General features: G+C 41.3%; 1 protein-coding gene across 10 annotated transcripts in view; it reads right to left on the bottom strand.

Moving 5' to 3' along the window:
* The window catches only part of WNK2 (WNK lysine deficient protein kinase 2), a 105541-nt gene that overhangs the window by 36154 nt on the left and 43356 nt on the right, over positions 1-26031 (bottom strand). For 8 of the 10 annotated variants that reach the window (XM_042880105.1, XM_042880102.1, XM_042880100.1 and 5 more), the window contains exons 5-12: positions 19358-19446; positions 18515-18734; positions 15835-16123; positions 12477-12673; positions 9732-9884; positions 6300-6488; positions 4747-5286; positions 1988-2296 (exon numbers count right to left, since the gene is read on the bottom strand). In XM_042880105.1, coding sequence (XP_042736039.1) covers positions 1988-2296; positions 4747-5286; positions 6300-6488; positions 9732-9884; positions 12477-12673; positions 15835-16123; positions 18515-18734; positions 19358-19446 — 1986 coding nt within the window. The remainder of the gene's footprint in view (positions 1-1987; positions 2297-4746; positions 5287-6299; positions 6489-9731; positions 9885-12476; positions 12674-15834; positions 16124-18514; positions 18735-19357; positions 19447-26031) is intronic. The other 2 variants (XM_042880101.1, XM_042880108.1) reach the window with 2 other exon arrangements.

The following is a 26031-nucleotide window of genomic DNA, read 5'->3' as shown; positions in this document are numbered from 1 at the left end:
ATTTGGAGTATCTACAGGCATGAAACTCCTCTTACATCCCAGAAAACCTTAGCAAAATATGTCATAAAATCAGCATGGGGAGTACTTGGACCAATGTGACCTTTGCACAGAGTCACAGTGTGATGCTCATGTGCTTTGCTCAAGAGCCAGCTGTGATGATCAGCACTTACAGCTCACTACAGCTGCAGGATACCAGCATCTCACATATCAAAGAGCTCCAGAGGCCAGCACCTGCACTCTGGGCTTGGCTCTGACTGGAGATTTCACAGGTGTGAGTAGAGGGAGGGAAGCTTTGAAAGAAATAAATCTGGATATCACATTGTCACTCAAGAATTTTTTTTTTTTTTTAAATCACACCTACTCAGTGCCTTTTCTGCATTCCAGGAAAAGAGGACAAAAGTGTGACACTGGATTGATTTCTCAAACTGCGTAAGAGAAGGCACATAACTTACAAGTGAAACATGAGAGTGAAGTTAACAAAGCAGCCATTACTTGTTCCCAAGGATGCGATAAATTGCCAGGACAGACTCGTGCCCTGGAAGGCACCCATTTCTCACTTAACATGGGACAACTTGCACCCCCCCTACATCATACTGAACCATAGCAATGAAATCGGTTCATATTTCCAGAAGTTCAAACAGGAGGGGCCCTGCAGGCAAGGCTGTAGCTTTAGCATCAGCATGGATTCTGACAAGAGCTGCACACACAGAAAATAGGCAGGTTGAAGGAGAAACAGCTGGAGTAAGGGATGGCAGTAGGGACGGAAGTAGGGGATTGAAGGAGTAAGGTCTAGTGTGGTCAGGCTTTACTTATGGACTCTGCACACGAAGCATGAAAGGCGAGTCCTGCTAGTTCTTCTACCTATATCTAACCTACAGTACATGCAGAAAGTCACCAGGAAACATCCTATAGCACAGCATGATTAATTTCTGACAAGAGCTAGGCTGTCACTGCATAGAAGGGCAGGCAGAATGAGGTATCAGAATCCCGTTTCAGATTTAGTCTCATTCTCATGCTACAGCTTCTGGAAGAGGATTTAACTGGACGTCTAACGGAATTCTTAGGCTGCACTGCATAGGAAAGGATCACAACAAAATGCACTGGCTAAAAAAAAACACAGTTTGAACAGATGTAAATGCTTACTTTGGGAGGAAAAGCCTCAGAACAGAACCTCAAGAGAAAGCAGAAACAGGAGAGCAGAATTGTTGAGGGACATTTCCATTCAGAAATGGAAAACTTATTCACCAAAATCTAAAATGCCAAAACCTTTGTTTTGCTTTGCTTATGGGTATCTATCAAAGAACTGAAGAGAAGGAAACATTCTGTGACATTCTGTCAAGACTGAAGCTTAAACAATCACGGGAGTGGTAAGAAAAGCCAAAAGAGCAGACAGGGCAAGCTGACAGTTTCAAAAGGAAACAAATAAAATCTATCTTGCTTATATGACCATTGAGAATTGGTAATGTTTGTGAGTATTTGGAAAAAAAACAATCCCAGGGCCAGGCTAGAACTCAGGCAATACAGGAATGTACAATACCAGACAAAATACAAACAAGACCCAAACTGCAGGGCACGAAGGGTGAAGAACTGGATTATGAAATAATTTCTTAAGGCAAATGATGATTAGTTGCACAATTGCTTGACACATTAAAAACAAGACTGGACAAAACATGGATGAAACTCTGTAGAACAGCTTCTTACTGACCCACAGCACTCAAAGACAGTCTTTTAAATTCTGTTTGTGCTCAGCTACTGACAAAGAGGTGCTTTGTAGCTGACTTGTCCTGCAGCCTGATCACTTCAAGGAGATGTTTCACAAGCAGTCAGGGTGCAGCACGCCGCTGGAAATGGCCAATTATTTGCTGAGTTAGCATCTAGAGCTGGCTCTCTATCGTGAGAGTGGAGAATCTTCCTAATGAACTAAGCCCACAGGCATACAGGAGGTTAAGGGCAGGCTGGTGAGTGACTGAGGAGGAGACGGCTCTACCTCTTGCGATGTCTCTGCCACCGCCTGCACGGCTGAGCCAGGGAGCTGCTGAGCCAGGGGCTGGGAAAGGTCTGGCTGAAGCTGCAGAACACCCGAAGGCTGTAGAGGCAGACAGTGATCTATGGGCACTGGTGGACTAGCTGTAGCAAGGCTGCCATGAATCTGTGAAATGCTTTCTGGAGCGACGCGGGGAGGCAACAGTTCAGGTTGCAACTGCAAAGGCGGTGACATGACTAGCGAAGGCTGCACTGGGAGTACCGGCACCTGGGCTCCAGTTTCCAAACCATACTGAGTATGTCCAGTAACCTGCTGCAACACAACAGACACCTAATTAAAACACAGCTCTACTTAGCGTGCTCCTGACTTACATATCAAAGCGCTGATGTCACTCTGGTTTATGGAAAAAGGATTTTAAATCTACAGTGAGAATGCATACGTGTGGTCTCTAATTGAAAGGGCAACTGCAGTTGAAGTTGGCTTTAAAATGATCAAATCAAATCAAAGGATTCTTTCTAAATAATCGTGACAGTGTGTTTATTTAACAAGTGCTACTTAGTTTATAGAAACAAAACCATCTTTCACTAAGAAAGCGAAATCTTAAGTCCAGTTTGCTGTTTCCAATATCACAACATACAGAGAAATATATACTTTATCAGTAATTTAAATCAGCACTTTTCAAATCTGCTATACATAAACCACCTGCAGACAAAGGCTATGCAATTAACTCTTTTTATACTGAACATATGCAGTGTCTTGCAGAACACACTGTCTTCCACTTGAACATTTCAAACCAAATTTCAGTCTTGGCACACTAAACATTGAGGTCCTGATCCTGCAAACACTTCCTTGTGTAACTTTGCACAGAGGAAGTTTCATTTGTCTCAGTGGATTTCTTCAATGCATTAAAATAACTTGTGTGCGTGAACACTTTGTGGGAACTGGACCTATGTGATTAGATGCCTTAGAGACTGTGTTGTTATTCTGCATAACAGTTCTGTGAGTTGTATATTTCAGAACAGAACATTCTCCTTTTAGGAACTTTGTGTATTTTTCCAAGGGGACCAAGCTCATAGGAAGAGGAAAAAGGAAAGAAGAATTAGGGAAGAAAGAAAATTTTTCAGAACTAGGTAAAACTGCATGACTTGTTTGAGGAGTATCTACCATCACCTGGAGATTCAGAGCATTGGATAAGAAAAATAAATAAGTAAATCAGGACTCAAATGAGAATTAGGGCTCACAGTTTCATCGCCGTGTGCTCTGTGCAGAATGTAGGTAGGAGCTCATATTATTATCCCAGGTTTTAAGTGGATAAAAATAAAGATGCAGTGGGCCTTGCAACACACAACTGTTACAAGACTGCCTAAGTGGAGGTTTTTAGAACAGTAACTGCAGTGTATGGAGCAGAAGAACAGTGACAACTTTTTTTTTCATCTTTATGTAACTCAAATAATTCACAAAATGTCTCAAAGTATAAATTACCAGAGTATAACTGAACACAGAGGCGCTTGAAATCAACTGCAAATATAGCTCTGTGTAGGAATGCCTCTGTTTACAGAAATGCTTCCTATGCAAAGCGTTTTAAAAGACAGAACAGTGTATTTTTGAATACCCCTATGTTCTTGTCTGGTTTTTTTATACTATTTTTTAAATCCTGAAAAGTATAATTTTTGTGTTTTGTGTGTGTTGTGAAGTTTTGTGTGTACGTATTTGGTCTGCTTCTGGTGTTTGCCATGCCCAACTCAGTTCTTTCTAAAGGCATTGGAAAAGCTGTGGCTAATGAGCTCAATGGGAACTGCCTCTGGCTCCACATTGCCTACACTCCCACAAACAATATTTCTGTACCAAATATATGGCTGAAGACAAATTTTAAAATGATGCATTGCTTTGAAGATGCCATGACACGGCAGGTTGAAATGGGACGTTATGAATTTTAATCAGCGTGTTACAACAAAGTGATGTAGCAGAGCAGAAGTTTTCAAGAACACTATTATTAACAGATTTACTGCTCTCTCCTGCTTGGGTCAGGCTGCATTTCATGTTGTCATATCACAGATGTGGCAATGGAAATGTTTACAGACTCTTAACAAGCCCTGAATCAGCTCATCTGTAAGCAGCGCTAACATCTGAAGCTTCATGTTATGCTTCATTTCCTTTAAGGGGGAGAAAGGGTCTGCGGCTTGCGTTTGTTCCCATCTGATAAACCTCTTCCATAGAGTTTTCTGGAGTTGTTATCAAATGGTCATTTTTCTTGGCTTTACAAAGCAAACTTCTAAAGCAGTTCTATGTCAAAACAGCTCTCAGTTCAGTTGTTCCTGCCAGCTCATCGGTATTTTGCCATCTGTATACAATGTCCCTGCACCGCGAGCGTACCGGCACAAAGACATTAGCATCACCAGTGCCGTGCAGCTTCTGCCAGGGCTTAGTCACTCCTCCTGCCCCAGGAGAACCACAGCTCACACTTCCCTGCCACTCTGTTGTAACTGAGATGGGAGAGGGAAGACGGAATTCAGAAGTGGGTACTTTGCCCGCTTTTCAGTCCTTACACCCACAACATCCATCTGCCCCCACGTAAAGACCTCAGTGCTTCACATGAGTTCAGCTCTAGCAATCACCTCCAGAACCAAGGACAAAGAGTTAACAAAACATCTTAATGCAGGAAACCAATCTCCCAATTGCATTTAGAGTGGAACGAGCCCCCGGAACGTTCAACAACCACCCTACAGCCTAGCACCGACACAGCCCAGCGCTGGGCAGATTACCTGGTTACCGGCCCCAGGGGCAGACAGTGGCTGTTCTGATGGATGAATTACGCCTGGCTGAAGTGACTGAGGAGGTGGAGGCTGCTGCGGCTGGGAAACGGCTTGCGTGCTCTGGGTGTGATGGGGAGAGGGTGCTTCGCTCTGGATTATCTGCTGGAAGGTGGTCGGGTACATCTGCTGCTGGGGCAGCTGGGACACCGCGTGGTGCGGCGGCAGCGCTGGCACTCCCGGCGGAGCCACGGCAAGCAATGGTATTGTAGCAGCCGACATATTTGGCACTATTGTTTGGCAGGGCAAGACCAGAGAAGCCACAGTTGTATGAGGAAGGTTCACTGCTTGCATGGGGAGGGCGGGGGAGTTTGGTGCCATGGGCAAAGTGGGGTTCATGGGGAGGCTCGGTAAAATCACAGCTGGAGCGAAATACTGAGAAGGAGCAGGTATGGGGGGCACGTTTGCAGCAGGTATATCAGAGAGGTTTGGAGGAAGGTTGTCAAGTCCTGCCAGAGGAGTAATTGCAGGAATGACAGGAAACTGAGGCATCTGAAAAAAATATAATATCATATAAATCGCAAGAGCTTTCATTGGTGGTACAAAGCAGTTTCATTTGCCATACAGTGTGCAAAGATCACCTGTGCCATGATAATTATGTCTGTTAATCACTTCCATTTATTTCCTGAGGTTTACAGACAGTAATAAAACCTTAATTATTAAACCATTAGGGGAAAAAAAATTAAAATTTCATTTTAAGGGGATATTTTCGGGAGTTTAAAACTATTTCTCATGATAATTTGATAGCCTTCAAGCAACATCCTAGTTAACAAAGTATTGCTTCCATTTTAACAGAAGGGAAATGGAATCAGACCAGACAAAACACTGCACTCTTTCATGCAAAATACAACACGATGATTAAAAATCTTTGTTTTCATGTCTGTCTGCATCACAGGCAGCAGGGGAAATGCTGTAAAATGGTTTTTAACACCAAAACCTCCCAGTGACACTGCAGACCATGATAACTACCCCATTATCATGGAAGCAGCTTGGTTCTTCCCCTTAGGATAAGCTGTTTCACATCACAATGGCTGCCACTAGCAAGCACACCAGCAAACCATTCCAGGCATAAGAAGGGTCCATCCCTACCAATGAACCTGGGAACAGAGCTGGGAGGGAGGTAGAAATTGTGGGGAAGCCAGGAGCTCGAAAACAAAAAAACGGACAACTTCTCATGCTCTAAAGCCTGGGAGGGGGAAGAGTACACCATGGGGGAAAGTGCAAAAAATATGCAATTATAGCAAATTTGTAACTAACTGGATTATCTCAGCATGGCACAGGATTATTCATAAAGGATATTTTTGGTTTTCAAAACAAAAACATATGACAAAGAAAAATAAAAGTATTAGGGAATGTTGAATACCTATGGACTGAATTGCATGCATGCAAAATAGCCACACACACGCACACACAAGAAAAAAACCCAACAACTGCAAATCATGTTAATTATTAGCTAGAAAGCTTTACTCAAACAATGTATTCACACAGTTTTCAGGAGATATTACCTGGGAAGGGGCAACTGGAGGAAGCTGTGGCACAGTTGAAATCTGAAGGGGTTTCAGTGGTGTACTACTGGCTGCCACCTGAGAGGTCTGGGGCTGGTACTGGGGCAGGAGATGGGGGGCAGGCTGGATGGGGCAAACCGGCTGGCTGGCAAGCACCTGCTGCAGAGAAGTTTGCTGTGATATGGGTTGCTGCCAGGAAAGAAAGAAAGAAAGGAAGAACAAAGAAGGTCATAACATGTATATTATGAAGGAATCAGATCACTGGACACAGCCATGCTGCACAGTCAGATCAGAACCAGCACACAGTAAAAACACTTTACAGAAGGGAAGGTTACTCCTAATTTAAACACTGTACAAGAGCCTGTGTTTAAAACACATTTGAACTTCAGACACATTACCTGAAAAGACAAGCTCTAGCTATTTCGGAAAGGTTATTTTTAATGACTCAATCTTTAAATCCCAGAGATTGTTCTGGTTGGCCTTGTAAAATCCCCACCTACTGGCTTCAAAGAGTCCCACTATGCAGATTACGCCCCGTTAATCTTGGCATTTAAGAGCTGACTATGTAATGCATCAGGCGCTGAAACAGACAACACATTATCTGAGATGTGAACAAAACAGTAATTATCATAAAAGCTCCAGCTAGATCCCAGTTATGTGTAAGGTGCTGCAGTAACAACGTGGCAGCCAAAAAAGTAATTTTACCATTACCTGGGGAATGGCGTTCCACTGGCCTGCCAGATTTCATATAGCATAGCAGGAAAAAAAAGCTGCATAAAAGCTGAAAATAATTAGCAAAAAAGTTTCACATTTTCTGTGATTCTGACATCTCCTTCTTCACTTCTGTTAACACTGAAAATACTAATATATATATGTATATATATTTTAAATCTTGCTTCAGAAACATGGTGCTGAGGCACCAAGCTGGCTCTGGATATACTTGGACATACATCAATCAGCCTGAGCTCTGCAGCACATAAAATCTAATACCATGCCTGGTGTTCAAAGGTAAGTTCAAAATGAACAGCCAAGCAGCATTATCTTTCATTTTTGCCACTTGTGCTTTAAGTCAGTAGAGCAATATTTTGCTCTGCGCTTTTTCAGCAGCAGGATTTGTCAACCAGAGTTTCTAGATACATTAGTACAATAGAACTGTACATGATGTATCAAGGGAGCCAGATGCCACTTGCCCTTAAGCAGCAAAAACTCAGCCACAACTGCTAAGTTTCCAATACTGGGATCAGTGAACAAACAAGCATTTGGCTACTGGCACGCCGTGTCTGGGGCTGAATGCCCTGAATGCCACAAGCAGCACTGGAGGTGGCACTGAACAGGCACTGACCAGCTCTGCACAGCACCAGCTCATCTCCTGCATTATTTCTCAGTCCCAGCAGAGCATTCCTCTCGCACCTCCACGCAGCGTATGCTTGGGCTGATAAATCTCACCAGCACAAAGCCAGCTCAGGTATCTGGGCATCTGCAGCTGGGTTAATCTGCAGCTCAGACAGGCTGCCAGCAGCTAACTGGGAATTGAGTCCACTGATGGCGGCTGCTCGACCTGCCTGCACTCAAGGGGATGCTGAGCAGAAGGCAGAAAAACCATGCTCACAGAACTGAGGTAACTTCCTAAGGCCTCCACCTTCAGTCTACAAAATGTGTGCGGTCTGGATGAAATGCAGCAAGTGGAAAGAATCCAAATGAACTGCACTAATTCTGGCTTAATCTAACCTCAACGTTATAAGTAGACAGATACCCAAAATGAAAAAAATAAAATACTGAGGAGATGCAATATTGATCGCCTCCATCTGAGTCATCAGCTTATATTCATAAATGATCAATACATTTCACTGTTTTATAGAGATGAATTTATCACCCTGACTTCATGTACTCGGGCTGAGAAACCCTACCGTCCTACAAAAACCTGCAGTTCTCTGCTGCTGAGAGTAGAAGGAAGATTCTTCATTCAAAGTAGGTCTTCCTAAACAGAACCAAGAGCGATACTAACATTTAAGAGTTCCTAAAATTGGTAAACACCAATTACCAAAAGCTAAACAGTCACTGAGCTACTTCTCCCACAGTACTGTGAGATGGACTCAGGGGTGTTCTTACACTGCAAACTGGATGTGTTTTCTTCACATGTCTCTGCTTCTTTGGACTATCCTGAACAATTTAAGAATAAAAAACTGCGTAAGCCTAGCCTTGATCTGGGACTGCATCCAGATTTATCCTGAGGGTGATTCCATTTAATGGAACTAATGGCCTCAGGCATGAACTTTGTCCCAGAGCTTACATCACGGCCCATCTTCTATCAGTGTCCAAAGGAAGTATACATGGGCACAAACAGAAAAAGGGAACTATGCAGCCCGACTCACTAGAAAACAGATACAATGACTGCTCTGTCTTTGTTTACTAACAGAGATGGAATTATTTCAAGAAACAGCAATGCTGGGAAGGAAGAGTATATAGAAGAAATTAAGTTAGGTAAATACCCTATCCAAAACTGCATTTGCCAGGGGAACAACGTGTTTCGATCTGTCAGCATAAAGCTCCAGAGGCCACTAGGAAGATCACTGTGATCAGTAACGTCCTCAGTGTGCTTGAGAAAGTGTACAATTTTTGGCACAAAGAACCATATCATCATCACTGTCCATTAGAAAAGAAAAATCTAATGCATCATAAAATTTCACATAAGCAGGCATTTTTCAAGGACACCAAATTACACTGTTTTTATACTGATTCTTTCAGAAGAATAGGGCATGTTAAAAAAAAATTAACACCAAAACATTTTGGTAACTAGGAAGGTATGAAGAGACACAGTATGTGCCAGACACAAAACACGCAGGCATTCCCCAGCCTCATCAACAGTTTCTACCCAAGGAAGCCAATGTTTTGCTATGATCACAAAAATGAGCCACAGATCAACTGTTATACAGGTCTGCGGCTACACTTCTTACTGCCTGACATCACCTTCGTACAAGGAAGCAACTGCAACCTTCACAGCTGTCCCTGCTTGAAAGCCGTGCTGTGTAAACACTGTTAAGGAACAGGACTTTTTGGGGAATTTGATGATCCAATGTGCATTATTTGGAGACAATTCAGAGAGATTCTTTTCTTAGAAGATTAAGAGATTTGACAGATGCTTCTACTGAATTACAATTAAAAGGCCCAAATCAAAAAGCAGCACCCCCAAGTACCTGAAGACAACTGATCCCAACATCAAAGTTGCTTTCTCACCTTTTAGAGATATTTTGAGCACAAGTTGCCAAACAACGAAGTGAAATTAATAAAAGCCTATTGTAAAAAACAAAACAACAATGAAGTACTATACTGAAAGCAATGTAAGTGCTCAAGAACTGAATCTTATCACAGGCGCTGTCTCGAGTAGAGCACGGACAAGGTGTGAGGTGAAGCCCCTGGGCAGCAGCCCCTCACCTGCTGGCTGGCCAGCACCGGCTGCGACTGCCCCAGCTGCATGGAGGCCACGGTGGTCGGCTGCACCACTGGGAACGTCATCGCTGGCTCCTGGTAGTGCTGGGGCCTCTGGGGCACCACTGCAGGTGGAGCCTGAACCACGGGCAGGGCAGGCTGCAGAAGGACAAGGCAATGTTAGGGAAAAGAGAAGGCTTCCTGCTGAAGGAGTCCCTGCAACTGCCAAGAGTGTGCATTCCAACTAATGGTCAACTTAATACTTAGGTCAAAACAGAGGAAGACGACATAATGACAACTTATCTGCAAGGAATGGAAAGATCATTAATCTAAAAAGGTGGAAAAAAGCTGTCATTCCAAAGGCCAATAAGACAACCACACTGCACTGCATTTCATCTGGAAGCAAGCATGCAAGCCAGTAAAACCACTGAAAGCATATACACAGTGACAGAGGATATATCAACAAGCAGCCACTAATGGAGTAAAGCAGTAACTTCACAAAGATTTTCATTATTTCATAAAGAATCTTCATCTTTGAAAGAAACAGGTAATTTCCTTGAGATGGATGCCAAGAAAATAAATAGAGAAATGAAAAAAAATTAAAACCGTGAAGGAAATTAAGACAAAAAAACAGCTTAGGTAAGGATTGTACCAGTAACAGTTCTGATACTTCAGCTCAGAGTAGGTAAAGATGTTAAAGCTAAGCAGTTTGTCAGACTGATGTTTATAAGCCTGAAACAAAAAAGCTACTTCAGCTCCAGTTCTGAGCTGGTGTTATCTTGATAAATAATCTCCCAGGAAAAACACAATGATAACTCATCTTTCTTACAAAAACCATCAAATTAAGGAAAGCTCCAAGTCAGATTTTTGCCCATGAATAAAAGTTATTGTTCTTCCAAAATCTTCCAATAAAGAGAAAGTAATGCATTTATGTCCAAATTAGAGACCTACCAATGAAAAGAATGAATCTGCTCTAAAACAGTATGCTGCACGGCATAATATAATAATAAAAACAATCTTTAAAAGATGTGCCTTTCGAGTGCTATATTTAGAGCTAAGTTAATGTTTCATGCGAACAAGAAACGAGGAAGGATGCGTCTCAGCAGAAGTATGCACATGGGAAAGGTGGTTTCCACAGTGGAGGGATCTGGCTACGGGTTTTTCCTTCAGGTAAATGGAGTCATGTTTCAGTGCATTCACAAAATACTGTTCACAATTTCTTGCAGGCATTTGGGAAAACATAAGGTAAAACCAGGGAAAATGAAGCACTCCCAAAGTATGTTGGGTAAATCTGGATCAAGCAGGAAACAACCACTGGTCCTGGATTTGACTTTTCTTCTCTTAAGTCAAATAGCATGAGACAAAGAATTAACCTACCACATCATTACTGTCATTTTTACTGGGTAGGCTGCTTCCACTGCTCAGGGTAGCTGCAGTCACCCAATTGCTCTTCTCTGCCAGCAGGGTTTTGCCAGTGCAAGCTTCAAGACAGGGCTGGAACAGTCCAGGCATGTTGGCTTCTCCATAATCACAGGATTCAAAAGGAGGAATATTTTCTGCAACTCTTGCAGATCTCATGGGAGAAGAACTGGTCTTCTGGCTAATTATGTATTGTAAAGATTCATGCAACAAAGGCAGGTCTAAACTTCTGCCACACGGCCCACTGGTTTGGGGGAGAGGTTGAGACACTGACTTGTCTGGGATCCGGCTGCACAGGGAGTGAGCGCATTCAGCAGGCATCAACACTTTTGATGTGTTCTGGTCTTTACCAGACTGAAATAAGCAGGCCAGGCACATCTGACAAGCCTGCTGGAGAAACATCAGCTCGGTGGGGTTTGCTGAGTTCCCGAGTGCCATCAGTGGTGACATGCTTGCTTCCCCTTCCCTGGTCTGCAGGTCAGAGCTCCCCTCCCTTAACTCCTGGGGACAGGACATCGCATCCGGAGCCAAACTCACAACAGAGTCACTGTGGCGACGAAAAGCACATGGAGCATTGCCTGCCACGTGCAGCAAGCGTGGGCTGCAACAGGAACACGGGGCAGCTGTGGCTTCTAAAGGGAACACTGCACTGTGCCTCTCGGCGGGATCACCTGAAGATTTGTGTTCACTCACATTTGTTTGTTCTTTCACCAGTAATTCCATTAACTGCTTTTGGTCAAGGTCACAACAGTGTGAAAGCCTGACTGGGCTACCAGTCCTCGATTTCGGAGCCTCAATAATGGAAGTACTTCGCCGTCTCTGTGCAATATTAAATCCAGAGCCAGAAAGGTAGTGAACGGATGTTTGACCTTTGTCACAATGGGGAGAAACATCACACCCAAGAAGGTCTTGAACAAGTGAAGGAGCAATAATGTGTGGCTATATTGACAGTGAATGAAAACAAACAAACGTCCTCAAATTTATGCACAAGCTTAAAAGCAATAAATTAAAAGCTGTAAAAACAGCTACATTGTTACTGCAGCTCAGTGAAAACAGACTGATGAAAAACTCTTTAATTGGGAAAAAAATAAAAAAGACAGCTGCTAGGAAAACACATCTTAAAAATGGCACAATGAACTAGAAGTACGCTGTCTACTCAATGCACATTTTAGATCAACTAGAGACATAAGTACTAAGCAAGTATACACTGCTACAAACAAGCGAGAATTATATAAAGCAAGCCCTGCAATCTACACCGACTGAAAACAGCATAAAAGCAGTCATTAAGTATGATCTAGGCTACAGCACAGCTTCAAGAAGCTTTAGACTTACTGCTGAGGGCTGCTGGTAGTGCCCCAGCTGCGGGAGGCTGTGGGGCAGCGCCTGGCCCTCGCTGAGGGGTGGGCTGTACACCCGCTGGATTGCGGGCGGCACGGCGTCGGGCACAGATGAGTAGATGACGCTTTGCTGGCTGCTCTGCGAGTCTGAATAAACAGTGGACCCCTGACCACTGTCGAATGTGCTGTCAGCTGAAAAAAGAATTACATTTTATTTATTTATTTATCTATTTATTTAGAGCTCAGCAACTTAAAGTGTTCAAGTAATGATTTCGGAGCAATGTCAGCATTTGTTTATGTAATTTGAATTTTACTACCTTAGACCTTGCCATTCTAAAAATACGTTATACAACACAATTGTTATTTTCTACAAAGGGCACGTACTGCTCCTTCTAAGCCAAACCCCAACAGTAATCCCCATGGATTTCTGTGCACAATAATATTTTAAGCACACTGATATTTCCTTTAAAGGGCGCGCGTATGGTTGATAGCAAGAATTGCAGACCTTCATGGATTTTCTAGGATAAAGGGATAGAAAACTCCCATTGTAATGTTCACAGCAGATTGTGGCATCCTGGAGTCAGTTCTTCTAGAGAGGCACTGATTTTAGCACCTTTTTGATCAGTGGCGTAGAAAAATACACAACCTTTTATATGCTTTGCATTAGCTCCTCAAATAACCACCAACTTGAGTATACAACAATACCTTGAGATGAAGAATAGGTAAAATAATTCAATTGGATTAGGGGAAAAACACACCATGAAGAAGTCACAGGAAAATGTACTATGGATTTTTTGACTGATGTATGTGACAGAAGGTAAAGCAGCATTATTTAAGCAAGCCTATAACATGATGCCCTGCATTAGGCAGCAGCAGCAGTAGGGCAGCTCTCACTGTAAGCAGGCTATGCGGCACTACAAGAACAGATGCTAGAGGAATTATAACCAAAATGCATCCTGATTTTGTAATCTGTTAGTGAAAAGCTTTTAGCCACCTGCGCGTAAAAACAAAATCAGAGAATGAAATGAAACAGCTACCTCAGTTCAGGTTGGTGATCATTTAAAAGGACGATGCAGAGCTCTACCAGTGTTTCTCATGCCCACTGTTAGCCCAACAGACCAGCAGAATCGCACAACCTGACACTGGGCAAGCATGGCATCTTTTACTGCAGAAAAACAAATCTTCTAACTGTACCACTGAGCATTACTGGTTTAAAAATATCTTTTTACAGTGTTTGAAGCCTGTGAAGTGCAGGTGCTCAGTACTTCCTCAGTATAAGCTACCAAATTTTTCATGAGAAGAATAACAAAAGACAATTGAGAAGGTAGCTGCAAGCACCCAAAAGGCAAAGAGCTTATAATAGAAATCTGAAACTCAAAGAGAGAACAGTTGTATAGTTAACAAAGAAGGCTTAAGTTACAGATGTGTTTAAATCATCTTTCCACTGTAAGGGGTAGGGATTTCTGCAGCATACACATTTTCTCTTTATTACAAACAATTATTCAGGACACCAAGGAAATGAGAAGACTATGGCAGCATAGGATTAATTATTATAAAAGCCATGAATCTCTTAGGTTTTATGAAACAACATGCATTACAGTTCACATTATTAACTTACATTTTTACATCTTATCTCACATGATTATTTGAATTGGTAGAAAAGTAATTTAGAGAGCTCTTAGGCACTAAGAAACTGTTGAAGACATTTGATAATACCAAATGTTAAAAGCTGAGGAGTAGTAAGTAAATAAAGAAAGAAAGTTATATTTACTAAAAAATATTGCTAGTTAACCACCAACAGAACTGTGGGAAGCACGATGTCATTGCACCATCAGAAATAAGGAATAATAATCATCGTGCTCCTCAAAGGATTAGTATAAAGTAAGTACATTACCTAAAATAAATGAAATAAGATCAATATGACTTGAGAATAAGCTTTGTAATACTCCAATATTCTTGAGAATTATGCAAATACTGCATTTCTCACATCTGGTAAAGATTTGTTTTCTTGTAGAGGTGTGCTTGGTTGTTCTAGTATTCAAAGCAGGCCTCTGTATGGCAATTTATACAATGCCTGCATTAAAGCAGCAGCTGTCTCTTTGCTAAAGTAACTTGACTTTAAATATGCTTACATAGAAGTCTAGAACAGTAAAACAAAACCATCATGATAATAGTTTAATAGCAAAATATGTACATCAGATTTTAACCAGAAAAAGTGGCTAAAAAAAAACTCTCACAAAAATTCAAATATTCTAATCTAAAATTATCTGGCAATATTTCCTTCAAGATGTTTAAAGGTATAAATAAAGATTTCAGCAGCAGGCAGAACCTGACTTGCTAACAAAGACTGATTTTAGGGGACAGACAAGGCTGAGTTATTTTAGGCAATTATAAACACTGCTTCCTCGTGCCTTGCTGTTTGCTGGAGACAAGTCTGATGCTCAGAAGTGAAACGAAGAAACACAAGATCTGCAAGGCCAGGTAGCTCCTTACTCCAAGACAGAACAAAACCAGTGCTTGGATTTATAACAGGAGGCATAAAACCCACCTGTCTTGAAATAGCCCAGTGATTATTTTCAAACCAACCACCCTCTGAACATAGAGAAGGTAGATCGTTGGCTTGTGGCCATCAGTGCCAGGAGGAATGCAAGCAACTACCTACTCTGACCCTCCATAACATAGACCAAGCTACTGCCTCATTTCAGGTCCACAAGCTCAGGATAAAACAGTGAGCCTAAACGGACAGAGAAAGCACCTGCATGATAACTTAAGAACCCAATAAATGTTGTCAGCCCACAAGGTCTGATATTGTCAAACTAGTCCAAGTTTTTTCCCATAGAAAAGGGAAACCACGTAACATTCAGAGAGCCTTTTTTCTCTGCTCTGGGTCATTGCACAGACTCACAAAACCACCATATAAGCCATCAAGAGTAACATGCAAATGCAACCAGCTTCAACATCTTCAGGAAGACCTGGCTTTGGATAAACACCCCCATATTGCAAACATCACTTGAAAAGGCGAACAACGAACACCACCAGCCACTGCAACCACCTTGGTGCCAGTTCAAGTTCTGCAATTGTTTCACACAAACTCAGTAGCAATCCCACCAACTGCTCCATTTGAAAACATATTTGTCTTTTCTGCATTTATTGCTACTGAAGGAGTTATCTTTAAACAGTGCTTTTTCTTGAAACCATTTCTTTCAAGCCTTCAGCACTTGCCGGATTCACTTGATGCCTCTGAGCTAACACTCAAAACCTGCATGGCGTCCAGCTGCTGAGCTCACATACTTGTTAATTTTCATACTGGGACATTCATTATCATGTGTACACAAAGCAAACCTGAGACTTACATGCAACGGATGTGATGCTGGTGGGCAGGTTTTGCTGGAAGGGATGCTGGTCTGCCTCGGGTTCCTCCGACTCGGACAGGATGTGATGGCCCGTGTGGGAAAGGTATGTGACTTGAACCTGTTGTGGAGGCGGCGCCTTCGACTTCTCCAAGCACTCAGAATCTCGGCGTTCCTCTGATTGTATTCTAGGCCAAATTCTCTCTCTTCTCCACAGTATCAATGCTACTCTGTCACGTATTGACTTGGCAACTATCTTGAGATCGTTTTCATGAAAAAATCCAGAGTCAATCTACAGAAGAGGCACAAACTTAGCAAGACCATGTGTGCACAGCGGTGCACAAGCAGAAGCGCACACGGGTTTTACTTGAATCACTTCCTAATAGAAAGCATTACTTTGAAGAAAAACCCAACATACTCATTGCTCACAAGAACAGGAATTCAAGAGCTTGATGGGTTGTTATTTATTCATTTACTGGGAGGGGGTTTTTTGCTTTTTGGGGGAATTAAAACTTCTTTCCCTAGTGTCTTTAAGAACAAGTAATTTTTATAAGACTTGACTACCTATCTGATTGATTTATTAGCCAGTTAATCTCCGATGATGAGAAGAGAATAAGCTTAACTGCAGTTGGTTTGTTTGGTTTTGTTTTGTTTTGTTACAACTAACAAAATAGTCAAAAGAAAAAAGCATCTTTGAAAAATGGTATTTCGACAACGCAATTGGAGTAAACCTCATTACCTCTAATCAGAATTTATTGCCTTAACCTTTCCAGCATACAGAGTTTCCCAAATTGGTGTGCTTGATAACACTGCAAGTCAATATGTTAACAGAATTTAGACTCAAATTAACTTCTAACACAAAGTCAGTATTGACTTACTTTCATAAAGGATTTTGGCTAAACTCAACTCAGACTGCTCACATTTGACTGAAAAGGGGAGCAACATTTCTCAGAATTCAACTCCTCAGTGTTGGATGGAAAAAAACATGGAAAATTTCCCATGGAAAAACATGGAAAATTTGTTTTTATGCTCTTTGCATGAAATTCCTAGTCAGACTCCTACTCTTTGTTAGCCTACTAATGAGCTGCCAGAGAATTGCATGTTAAAATCTGCATCTCCTGAAAGATGCATATTCGACAAATTTATCTACGTGAAGGAAGTCCAGAAGTTCTCATTTTGCTCTTGCCCAAAGACTACAGTTTTACAGCTTATATCTTTTTTACGTGTAAAATCAAATAGGTACAAAGGAGCTTAAAATACACTTTTACAAATGGTTGTGGTCTTTTCCACTGCCAACACGCTCAGACTTTACTGATGCTCCTGAACAGAGGATCTGCAAACTAATGGGTGTGAGTTACTGTATCAATGGACCGAACAGGTCCAGAGAGCCTTGCACGGCATTAACTAAGGGAAACAGTGGATTTTTCTTGGCAAAGCTTAACAGGAAGGAACTAAAAACCTGGCATATCAGCAAGTTTCTACACAACTCCTATTCTGACATCTCTACTTAGGGAATGATCACCATTTAATTAAGACGTACTATTTCATCACACAACTGACTGTGAAACATGTTCCAAACAGGTTCCAAACCCAGCAGCATGTTTCAAGTTTTTTGCCTACACCATTTGGACAAGCTGGAATATCTGACTACTAAAAACCTATCAATAATGATAAATAATTCCCTGCACTCAAGAGATCTCCTGCATTTTTCACTACCATAGCACACAAAGCAACACGAACTGATGAAAATACATAAATTTGGTGTTTTGCTCTTCATTTGGACTAGCAAAAAATATCTATGATTGCTTGTCCCTCTAACAGACTCAAGTTTGAAAGCAATTAATTAATTTGGGTATCACAGTAGTTAGATATCTTGGAAGCATACTTATACTATAAGAATTATTTCCCATGAAAAACAAAATATCACAAGCAGGGTAAACTACAGAAGCTCAGAACTCCAAATACTTCCGTAGATATTTAAATACAGATGTAAAATACAACAGTAAGTAACTGTAGTAAAGCAACTTTTAAATGAAGTTCTGTAACAATATATTGGAAAATATATTGGGCCTACTGCAAACAAGTGACAGGATGACAGAAGAGCTTGATTTTCTCATTATTTTTGGGATACATGAGATGATGACTCCAAGAATGGTAAGGTGACGTTAGCAAAGTGACTGCTTCCTAAGCAGAAGGAGTGTTGATGACAACATCAATAAACAGGATCCTTTGGGATTTAGGATATAATAATAGGAACACATGTGCAAGCACAAGAAAATGCAGACCCTTGCCTAAGAGCTTACTTGCTCTTTGCATTCATGACATTAAAAAACCTAAACTGCATTAGATATATTTCAATAGATTTCAGACAAATGTAAAGAGATCAACAGCTAAGATAAACTATCAAATGAATTTTCAAAATATAGAGTAGAAGAGACTTCTTTGATCCTTGAGTGACTTGCTGTTTTGAAACAGCACTTCATGTATCTGATTCCACATCCTTTTTCAGTTTTTCAGTTTTCCTAGTTCACCCTTTTTGTTCTGGCATTCAATCTCAAGATCAACGCAAACTGCTTAATCTAGAGCGGTTTAAACTGAAGTTACTTTACCAGACTTGCTCCTGCTGTCCTTTGAGATTTATGCACTAATTATACATATATTTGCCAGGAGAAGTTTATTTTACCATTTCTTGTGCAACATCATCAGGAGTTTCCTTCTCCAGATCAAAAGTAAACTCAATGGCTCCATTATCTTTGGGTTTTCCTTTCAGTTTCTTAGGATCTTCTACCCAGAGTCTTAAGGCAATAGAGGATTTCCTACCATGGTCTTCTTCTGCAAGTTCCACCCTTACCCCAGTATCTTCAGCAAAAAAGGCATGGCTTAATAAGTCTTTAATTTCATATCTGCAATGGATATAAAGAACAGTCAAACACTGCAAGTCGTAAGGACATTCTGAGAAACTTGTGACAATAAATTGCTATTAGAGGCAAAAATTTACAGTTTTCTTCATGCTTATCCATAACTAACTTGTATTCTTAGCAGAAAGAGGCAATATTTCTAGAGTTGCTGAGGATTGCTGTGTTTCCTATTTAACAAAGCTTCTACAATATTCATACATCTTAAACATACTCAGAAATGCAGATTACAGCCTCCCTTCATGTTCCTTGAGTATCTGAGCTTAATGAGTTCTAAAACAAGGTTCCCTCTAGACAGTCACCTGAGGTTCTACATTTCTTAAAGTCAAGATATACACAAGCAGACCAGGAGAGACCAGCATAGAAGAGTAGTTTCTAAAATCAAAGCTGAAAACAAGTCCACAACTTTGCTTTTTTACATAATTCTTTCAACTTGAGAGAAACACAGCAATTGAATTTATTCTATTATCTTCACATTATACGGCAGGAACATAACCATTTGTATTTCCATTCCACTCAGAGGAGACCCAGAATCTAGATTAGGAACCCACACAGTTCCAAAGTCTCTGCATATACATTAATTAAACAAGACTTGACTATGTGATACAGACCTTTCTTCCTTATTTTTGCAAATGCACTCCCCAATTATCTCCTTAATTTCAGGATCTGTAACTTTCTCAAAGCTTGCTGGCTTTATACCCTAAAACAATAGAGGAAAACAATTCAGTTTGAAAAAATATATATATACGTTCTATCTCTTAAGTAAGGGTGCTTTTATATACTGTGTAGTCAATTCAGCTACTTTGAAGAAGATAGTTTTAATTTAGTATCACTGCATTTTTAACACATTGGCTTGTACGTTACTCAGTCTTACATCACACACATGTCCTTTTTCTTTACAAACAACTGCAGACCTTACTTTTGCATCCTGTGGACTCTGAGGTCATTACTCAAGAAACAGACTTAATACTCAAACAACTAAAAAATTAAAGAAGAGTAATTGCATTTTTCTTCAGATAAGCAGTTTCAAGAATGAGTTGAAAATACTTTCAAAGACCCATGCAGAAATCCAGATTTCTGTTTCCCATAAACCTCTTGTTTTTCTACATCCCCCAGTACTCTCAATTGCTCCTTTCCCCCCCCTCAAAACAATCTGAAACAAAGCAGGTTAGAGGGAGAGCATGCCCAACAGTCCTATGCTGCTCTTGCATTTCCTAAGTATGTTGTCTGAATCTTACTGGAAACAAATGGAAGGACAGGCATAACCTATGAAGAAACTAAGTTGCATTTCCATCAAAAGCTAATTTCTTTTTTCCTGGGAATATGGCTCACTTCTAGATTTGGAAGTGTTAGCCTATGAGCGCGTTGTTTCAAGGAAAAAAGCCAACTGTTTTGTCACAGAAGAAAGCTTACAGAAGCAGAACTACATTCCCCATGTAGGGAGATTTGGCTCTATGTAGATGTAAGAGGAACAATTTGTATTTCTTTCAGGTTAGGTGGGGCTGTTTTAAGAAGACAGAGAGGATTAGAAGAAACACATCTACTTGTAGGGTAGTCAAAGGTCATTTTTCTCTACTCTCTAATATTTCAGGACAAATACCTTCACTCAGCAAGATCCTCCTCAAGGTATTGAGCCTCTGAATTACAAAAACACACATCTTACCAACATAAAGAGAGACTGCAGGAGAAGCAGCGTGCAAGTACTCAAACTAAATAGCAGCTTATATATCATGTCATCTCTGCACGTACAATCAAAATGTACTGTAAAAATAATTAGCAAGGAGACCTGGGAAGTTAATGGACATGTCTAGCTGCGCGTTTTCAAAGCTCAGGCTGATGTTTCCTGATGTGAGGTTGTGGACAGGGAAGAAGGGAGGCTCACTCCAGAAAACAGCAGCCACCCCTCTGTGCTGCTGCCCAGGCAGAGGAACTACCAGACACCCACCTTCGGTAACATGCAACTCACCTCCATTCCCTTCAGCAGAAGTAGTCATTTACTGTGAATACTTCTCATCTCCACATTCACTTACAGAGAGTAACAGTGCTAACACTAAAAGTTATCCTTTTTATTTCTGATGTTCAGCTTAAATTGGAAGCAAAAACTCATATTTGAAAATCTCATATACATCCACTAAATCAAGGTATGTATGGACAATAGTTCAGACATGAATTTTGAACTAGGTTTTGCAGTTAGACCCTATTACTTAAGGACTATTACTTGCAGTGAAGTCAATAAGCAGGGAAAAAAAAAAAACAACAAGGAAACATGATTTCCTTTATCTTAATAAAGACAAAATCCAATTAGGCACATGACTGAATGGGATTTAGACATTGAACTCCATTCAAACCCTTTTAAAGTTTCACCCTGAAAGGACAGTAGCTGTGATTGTACAGCAGCAGGCAAAGAGGCCTGAAGCCCTGAGAAGGGCTCACCTATCCCTGTCTTTATTTAAAAGGATCAGCCCTTACTGAATTTGGTCTTGAAGAAATGTCATGGATGAATTTTGGTGAGGGCTGGTATTTCCCTGGGTATTTCTGAATATTCGAACATCAGATTTTACTTTTACCTCTGTATTGGCATTCTGTTGCCACTTCAGCCTTAGATTTGAGTTTAAAATCAATTCATCTTAACTTCAGGTCAATCTTTACCTTTACACCTTAAGGTTCAGAAGAGTAAAATATGTAATTCATGAATTTTGAAAGCCTCACAGAACAGCTGCAGGCTCTGCTTCCTGCTTCTGCCGAGCCACAGAGGTGGTGCCATAAGAAACTATCCTGAGAAGACTGACTGACCAGCTAAAAAGAACCACTGGATTAAGCAAACTCAAATTTGCTTACAAGATGAGGCTTCAGTTTTTTGTATGTATGTAAAGTGCACCAAAATGAGAGCCTTGTTGACTAAAGCCCAGACTTGCCTAAAACAAGAGTGCACCACAGTGCACCAAGATTGTTTCCCAAAAGAGCTTCAGTGTCTGAATTAGAAATGGAAGAAAACAGAACCACCAAAAGAACAGGTAAAGCTCTAGGAGGTGATCTTCTCAGAGGGGGAGGACGTTAACGCAATCTTTGCAAAGGACAAATCTCAACCTATTTTCAGATGCTCCAGTTTGCTACAGGAAACCATCTATTTCTTATGTTAATGACACTTATCAGGAAGAATGGATAATAACCATTATAACGTACTAGAGCTCCATGTTCACTGAAAGACATCCCCCAAATGTACAAAGGTATCAATTTAACTGCAGGAAAAGAAAAAAAGAAAGCATTATAACTAAGAGGCAGAGACAGCTTCCACCACAGCACCTGAGGAGCTTTCAACCCTCTGGAGAAACACACTGCTCCTAGATGTGTGCTCACAGAAGCCTGCCAATTGCTTTTTAAAATGGAAGTGTGCCTCATGGGTGTTTTGGCACAACTTGAGCTTATGAGAGGCAGGAACAGTATAAGGCAGGTCACTGTATACCTCTTGGCTTAATTGTCCAGAATCCACAAACATCCCTCCATTTAAGTGGTCTGATGAACTCCGACACGGCTAGGATGGAGCAGGGCAGGATGTGTTGGGCAGCTAGGAATTAGGTTTGTCTCAAAACGTTCTTTTGACAGACCTGTGATGACTGACCCTGATTTTTTACCTTACAAATCCCTTTCCTTCCTACAAATACCATTAAACTTTCCACTTCTTTTGAATCTGCTACAAATAAATGATTAAAACAAACGAGGACATAAGATGCACAGTGAAGTACTGCACAAAACTGCTTTTCCAAGGCGTTTTCTCAATGCCCATATGTTACAGGATGCTTTAGCTCCTTACTCTTCATTAAAATCTCCAAGGCCATCTCATTGTAATGCTGAAAATCCTCCCTGCAGCACTGTGCCCTAATGCTTACAAGCCTCCCAACAACGGAGGGGGTTGGTGTGAAACACAGGTTTCTAGTTGAAATCAAAGGATCCATCTCATTCATTTATTCAAAAGCCATCTGTCTCCCCTGAGCATTCCCAAGGAAACATGGCACCAAAATTCAAAATATACTAGCTAAGAAAACTGCACAACTGTCTCAAACAGAAGTAAACTCAACATCCATACTTCTGAAATGGAGGGCTAATTAACTGACATAAGATGGATATGGAGAATTTCATACAAGTTGTTTAAATACAAAAAAGAAATAAAACATACCAAGTCTAAGGATAATCTAAGCAGATTAATTGCAGATCTAAGAAAGTATCTGGAATACACAATTCAGTGATGTTCATAACACTGTCTGATAGGAATTTACCTCATGTGTATAAGCAATATGTAACCTACAAATGCAGAGAAAACATTTGATACATTTAAAAAGGAAAGAATATGAACATTTAACGAGCTAGACAGAACACTATAGGCATTTGGGTTGTTTTCAAGGGTGAGTTTATGCAGCTAAACCCAACAAGGTAGCCACGACCCCCTAGCAAACACAATTGGCCCACAGTGAATTCTGCAGGGCATCAGTAAAAAAACATTGGTCTGGAGCCTCATGGGAAGGTCACAGGCTCTGATGTTTCATCACTAAATATGCCCATTGTCTACATATAAATCTCTTGACAGAATGATTAAACACGCAAAAAAAATAATCTGACTAAGAAAAACCATCAAGTTATGCATGAAAAATGAGATTATGGCATCAGAATGAAGGTCACTGCAAATATGCTGACCAGGAAATCTCTTCAAAATTAACTGTAGTAAACATGGCCTTGACCTGTTGCTTGAAAAACACGTTACATATATCCTCCTACCACACGTAACTGAAATCAGCCAACAAAAGTTTTGCATTTATTATCTCTTGCCTCATTTACTTTGTTGGGTGCAGTGCTGCAGTAAGACCTAATGAGTACAAGATCTTTAACTGCAATTCCCGCTTCTCATTGCAGACTCAAACAAATTTTAGTTCCACTGGCTGTTATTTAGGATGTGACAAAACACATAAGAAATCATCAGGAGAGGACCAGAAGAAGGAGATAATTTAAGCATGTTCGTTTACACAGCAGATCTCTGGCTGTATGGGTGGAGGGAATGGCTGTAACAACCACGCCTGCTCGAGCACAGCAACAAGCCCCTCTGTACGCTTGGGAATCAGCTTGGAAGCGATTGTCACATCACCCTGGACTATTATATACTTTCAGTTGCACATATACAAATAAGAGGGGAAAATTAAAGCAGCGATTGAACTATGAATCTACAGGCAGGGAGCATAAAAGGTGAGCAAATTAAGAAGTATAATGATCTTTCAATATAAATACTTGTAATGTTTAATATCTTACAATAGTAATGTTTACAAAAGGTATCTGTTCCCTGTATCAATATGGGTTACCAACGCATGTGACTTTATAAAAGCTATGACTTCAGATGTCCCTTGCAACCTATTAGCGTACACAGATTTGATGCAGCGTTAGGATGCGGAGTGCAAGTGGTTGCAAATCCGAGCTGATGTACTAAGTGTGGGATGCGGAGGGAATGTGTGTCCCAGTGCAATCCAAGTCAGGTTGGAACAGGCAGAAGAACAAAGGAGTTACTGCACTTTTGTTGCAAGCAATCACCTGCATGATTCTACTATCAGCAAGCAATGCCATCAGCACCACTGGTGGTTGCCATTGAGATAGGCTGGTTTAGAAATAGGGATCAGTATGTTAGAGAGTTTTCTTCCTGGATGTCGGATGACACCACTGTGACACTCAGCCCAAGGCAGGAACAGAGTTATTGTATTTTATATTCTAGAAAGAAAAGCATCAAGAAACAAACGTAAAAAATGTTTACTGTTCAGTCTCGGTTTAACAGAAAGAATAACGTTTACATTCCTGGTGCAAAGAAATTCAATCAAAAACAAAGTACATCTCCCACTGAGGGGCTGTAATACACGCAGCATTCTGAAGCACTCCACTGCTGATCCTGCCCACGTGAGAATCTCAGCAACCCCTTCTGCCTTAGTGAGAAGCTCAAACTTTGGGTAGTCCTGGGAATAAAACTGTGTAATTCAGTCTCTCAATTTTCATCTATGCTCTCCTTCTATATCAATGCCAGTAATGGGTACAGAATGACAATGGCTACCCCATGAGAAGTGCTTGTACAATTCTCCCTTCAGGTGGTCCCCAGCCCAGCAGAGTGGGCAGAGCCAACTGCTGTGTGACAGCTCAGGCCACAGGCACAGCATGCTCCCCACACCCAGGTTTCTGCATCTGAGCACAGAGGCAGTGTCCCCCAGGCCCAGCAGCGAGCTGTGGCTGACTCACATGGCTCCAAGCGGGGTCCCCGTCTGCCGCCAGCTCTTCTGCAGGCACAGCTTCTGGCAGAAGCTGCTGAGCCCCCAGGAGCTGCTCCCTCTGGGACCAAGGACCTTCTGTGGGGCTCTGCTGCTCCTCTCGCACCCTTGCCTCAGAGGTCCTCCCCCTGCTCCTCCTCCATATCTGACAGTCCATGCAGCTCATGGCATGTGACAGGGCATTTTCCTCTCCACAGGGAGAGGTTAACTCTTTCCTTGTAATGGCAGCAATGTCATTTTGTCCACCAAAGGAATCCTGAGGCCTCTGCTCCAGTTGCTCTTGCTTGAGCTCAGCAGAAAAGAGCAGTACCAGTGTCTGCACCCAATGCGTGCTGCTTTGTCCTATTAGTCAGATCTAAAACACCTCTCTTATGAGCAAAGTGACCTTTTAAAACTTATCCACAACAAACATTTTCTCTCTCTTAAGTTGCAAGAATAAGACCACTCTTACAAAGTTATAACTTACATATAGCTCTGCTGTGTAAAGGCTATTGCCACAGAAAATGAGTTGGCTCAGACTTTCGTCAGAGTTTAAAAATGACTACTTAGGTCTGCAAATTGAAATGTAGTGTCTAGTTAATAATCCTCTGATTAATACTTACTCTTTACCATCTTGGATATTGTTTTGATAAATGAGGCTTATGAAGCCTTAATCAGCAATATTCCAGATGGCTAAGAGTTGTACACAAAGCTTTTCTAAGAATGTGGAGCAACAGAAGACACCTATATTGTTTGTGGCTCTAATCCTTTATGTCCATGCACAGGTGAGCTTACCGTGAGCCAACTGCTAACAAATTTGGCATGCTGCTCACATAAACCTCTGCCCACTGCAGCAGGTAACACACCAAACTCTCCTCAGAAAAACCATCACTAGATTGATCAGTCCAAAAATGCACCCACTGCTACATTCAGGAGATGAGGCCCCCATGACCTAAAGCCAGAATACTGTTCTACCGTCATCACGTGAAGCACCAAAGCATAGGGAGATCTTTCCT

This window comes from Lagopus leucura, unplaced genomic scaffold (genome assembly GCF_019238085.1).
Source record: "Lagopus leucura isolate 7727_CA_CO unplaced genomic scaffold, USGS_WTPT01 Super-Scaffold_100026, whole genome shotgun sequence".
In the NCBI taxonomy this organism is placed as follows: Eukaryota; Metazoa; Chordata; class Aves; order Galliformes; family Phasianidae; genus Lagopus; species Lagopus leucura.
The sequence above is the reverse complement of the archived record's forward strand: the minus strand, read 5'-3'. Positions and strand labels throughout refer to the sequence as shown.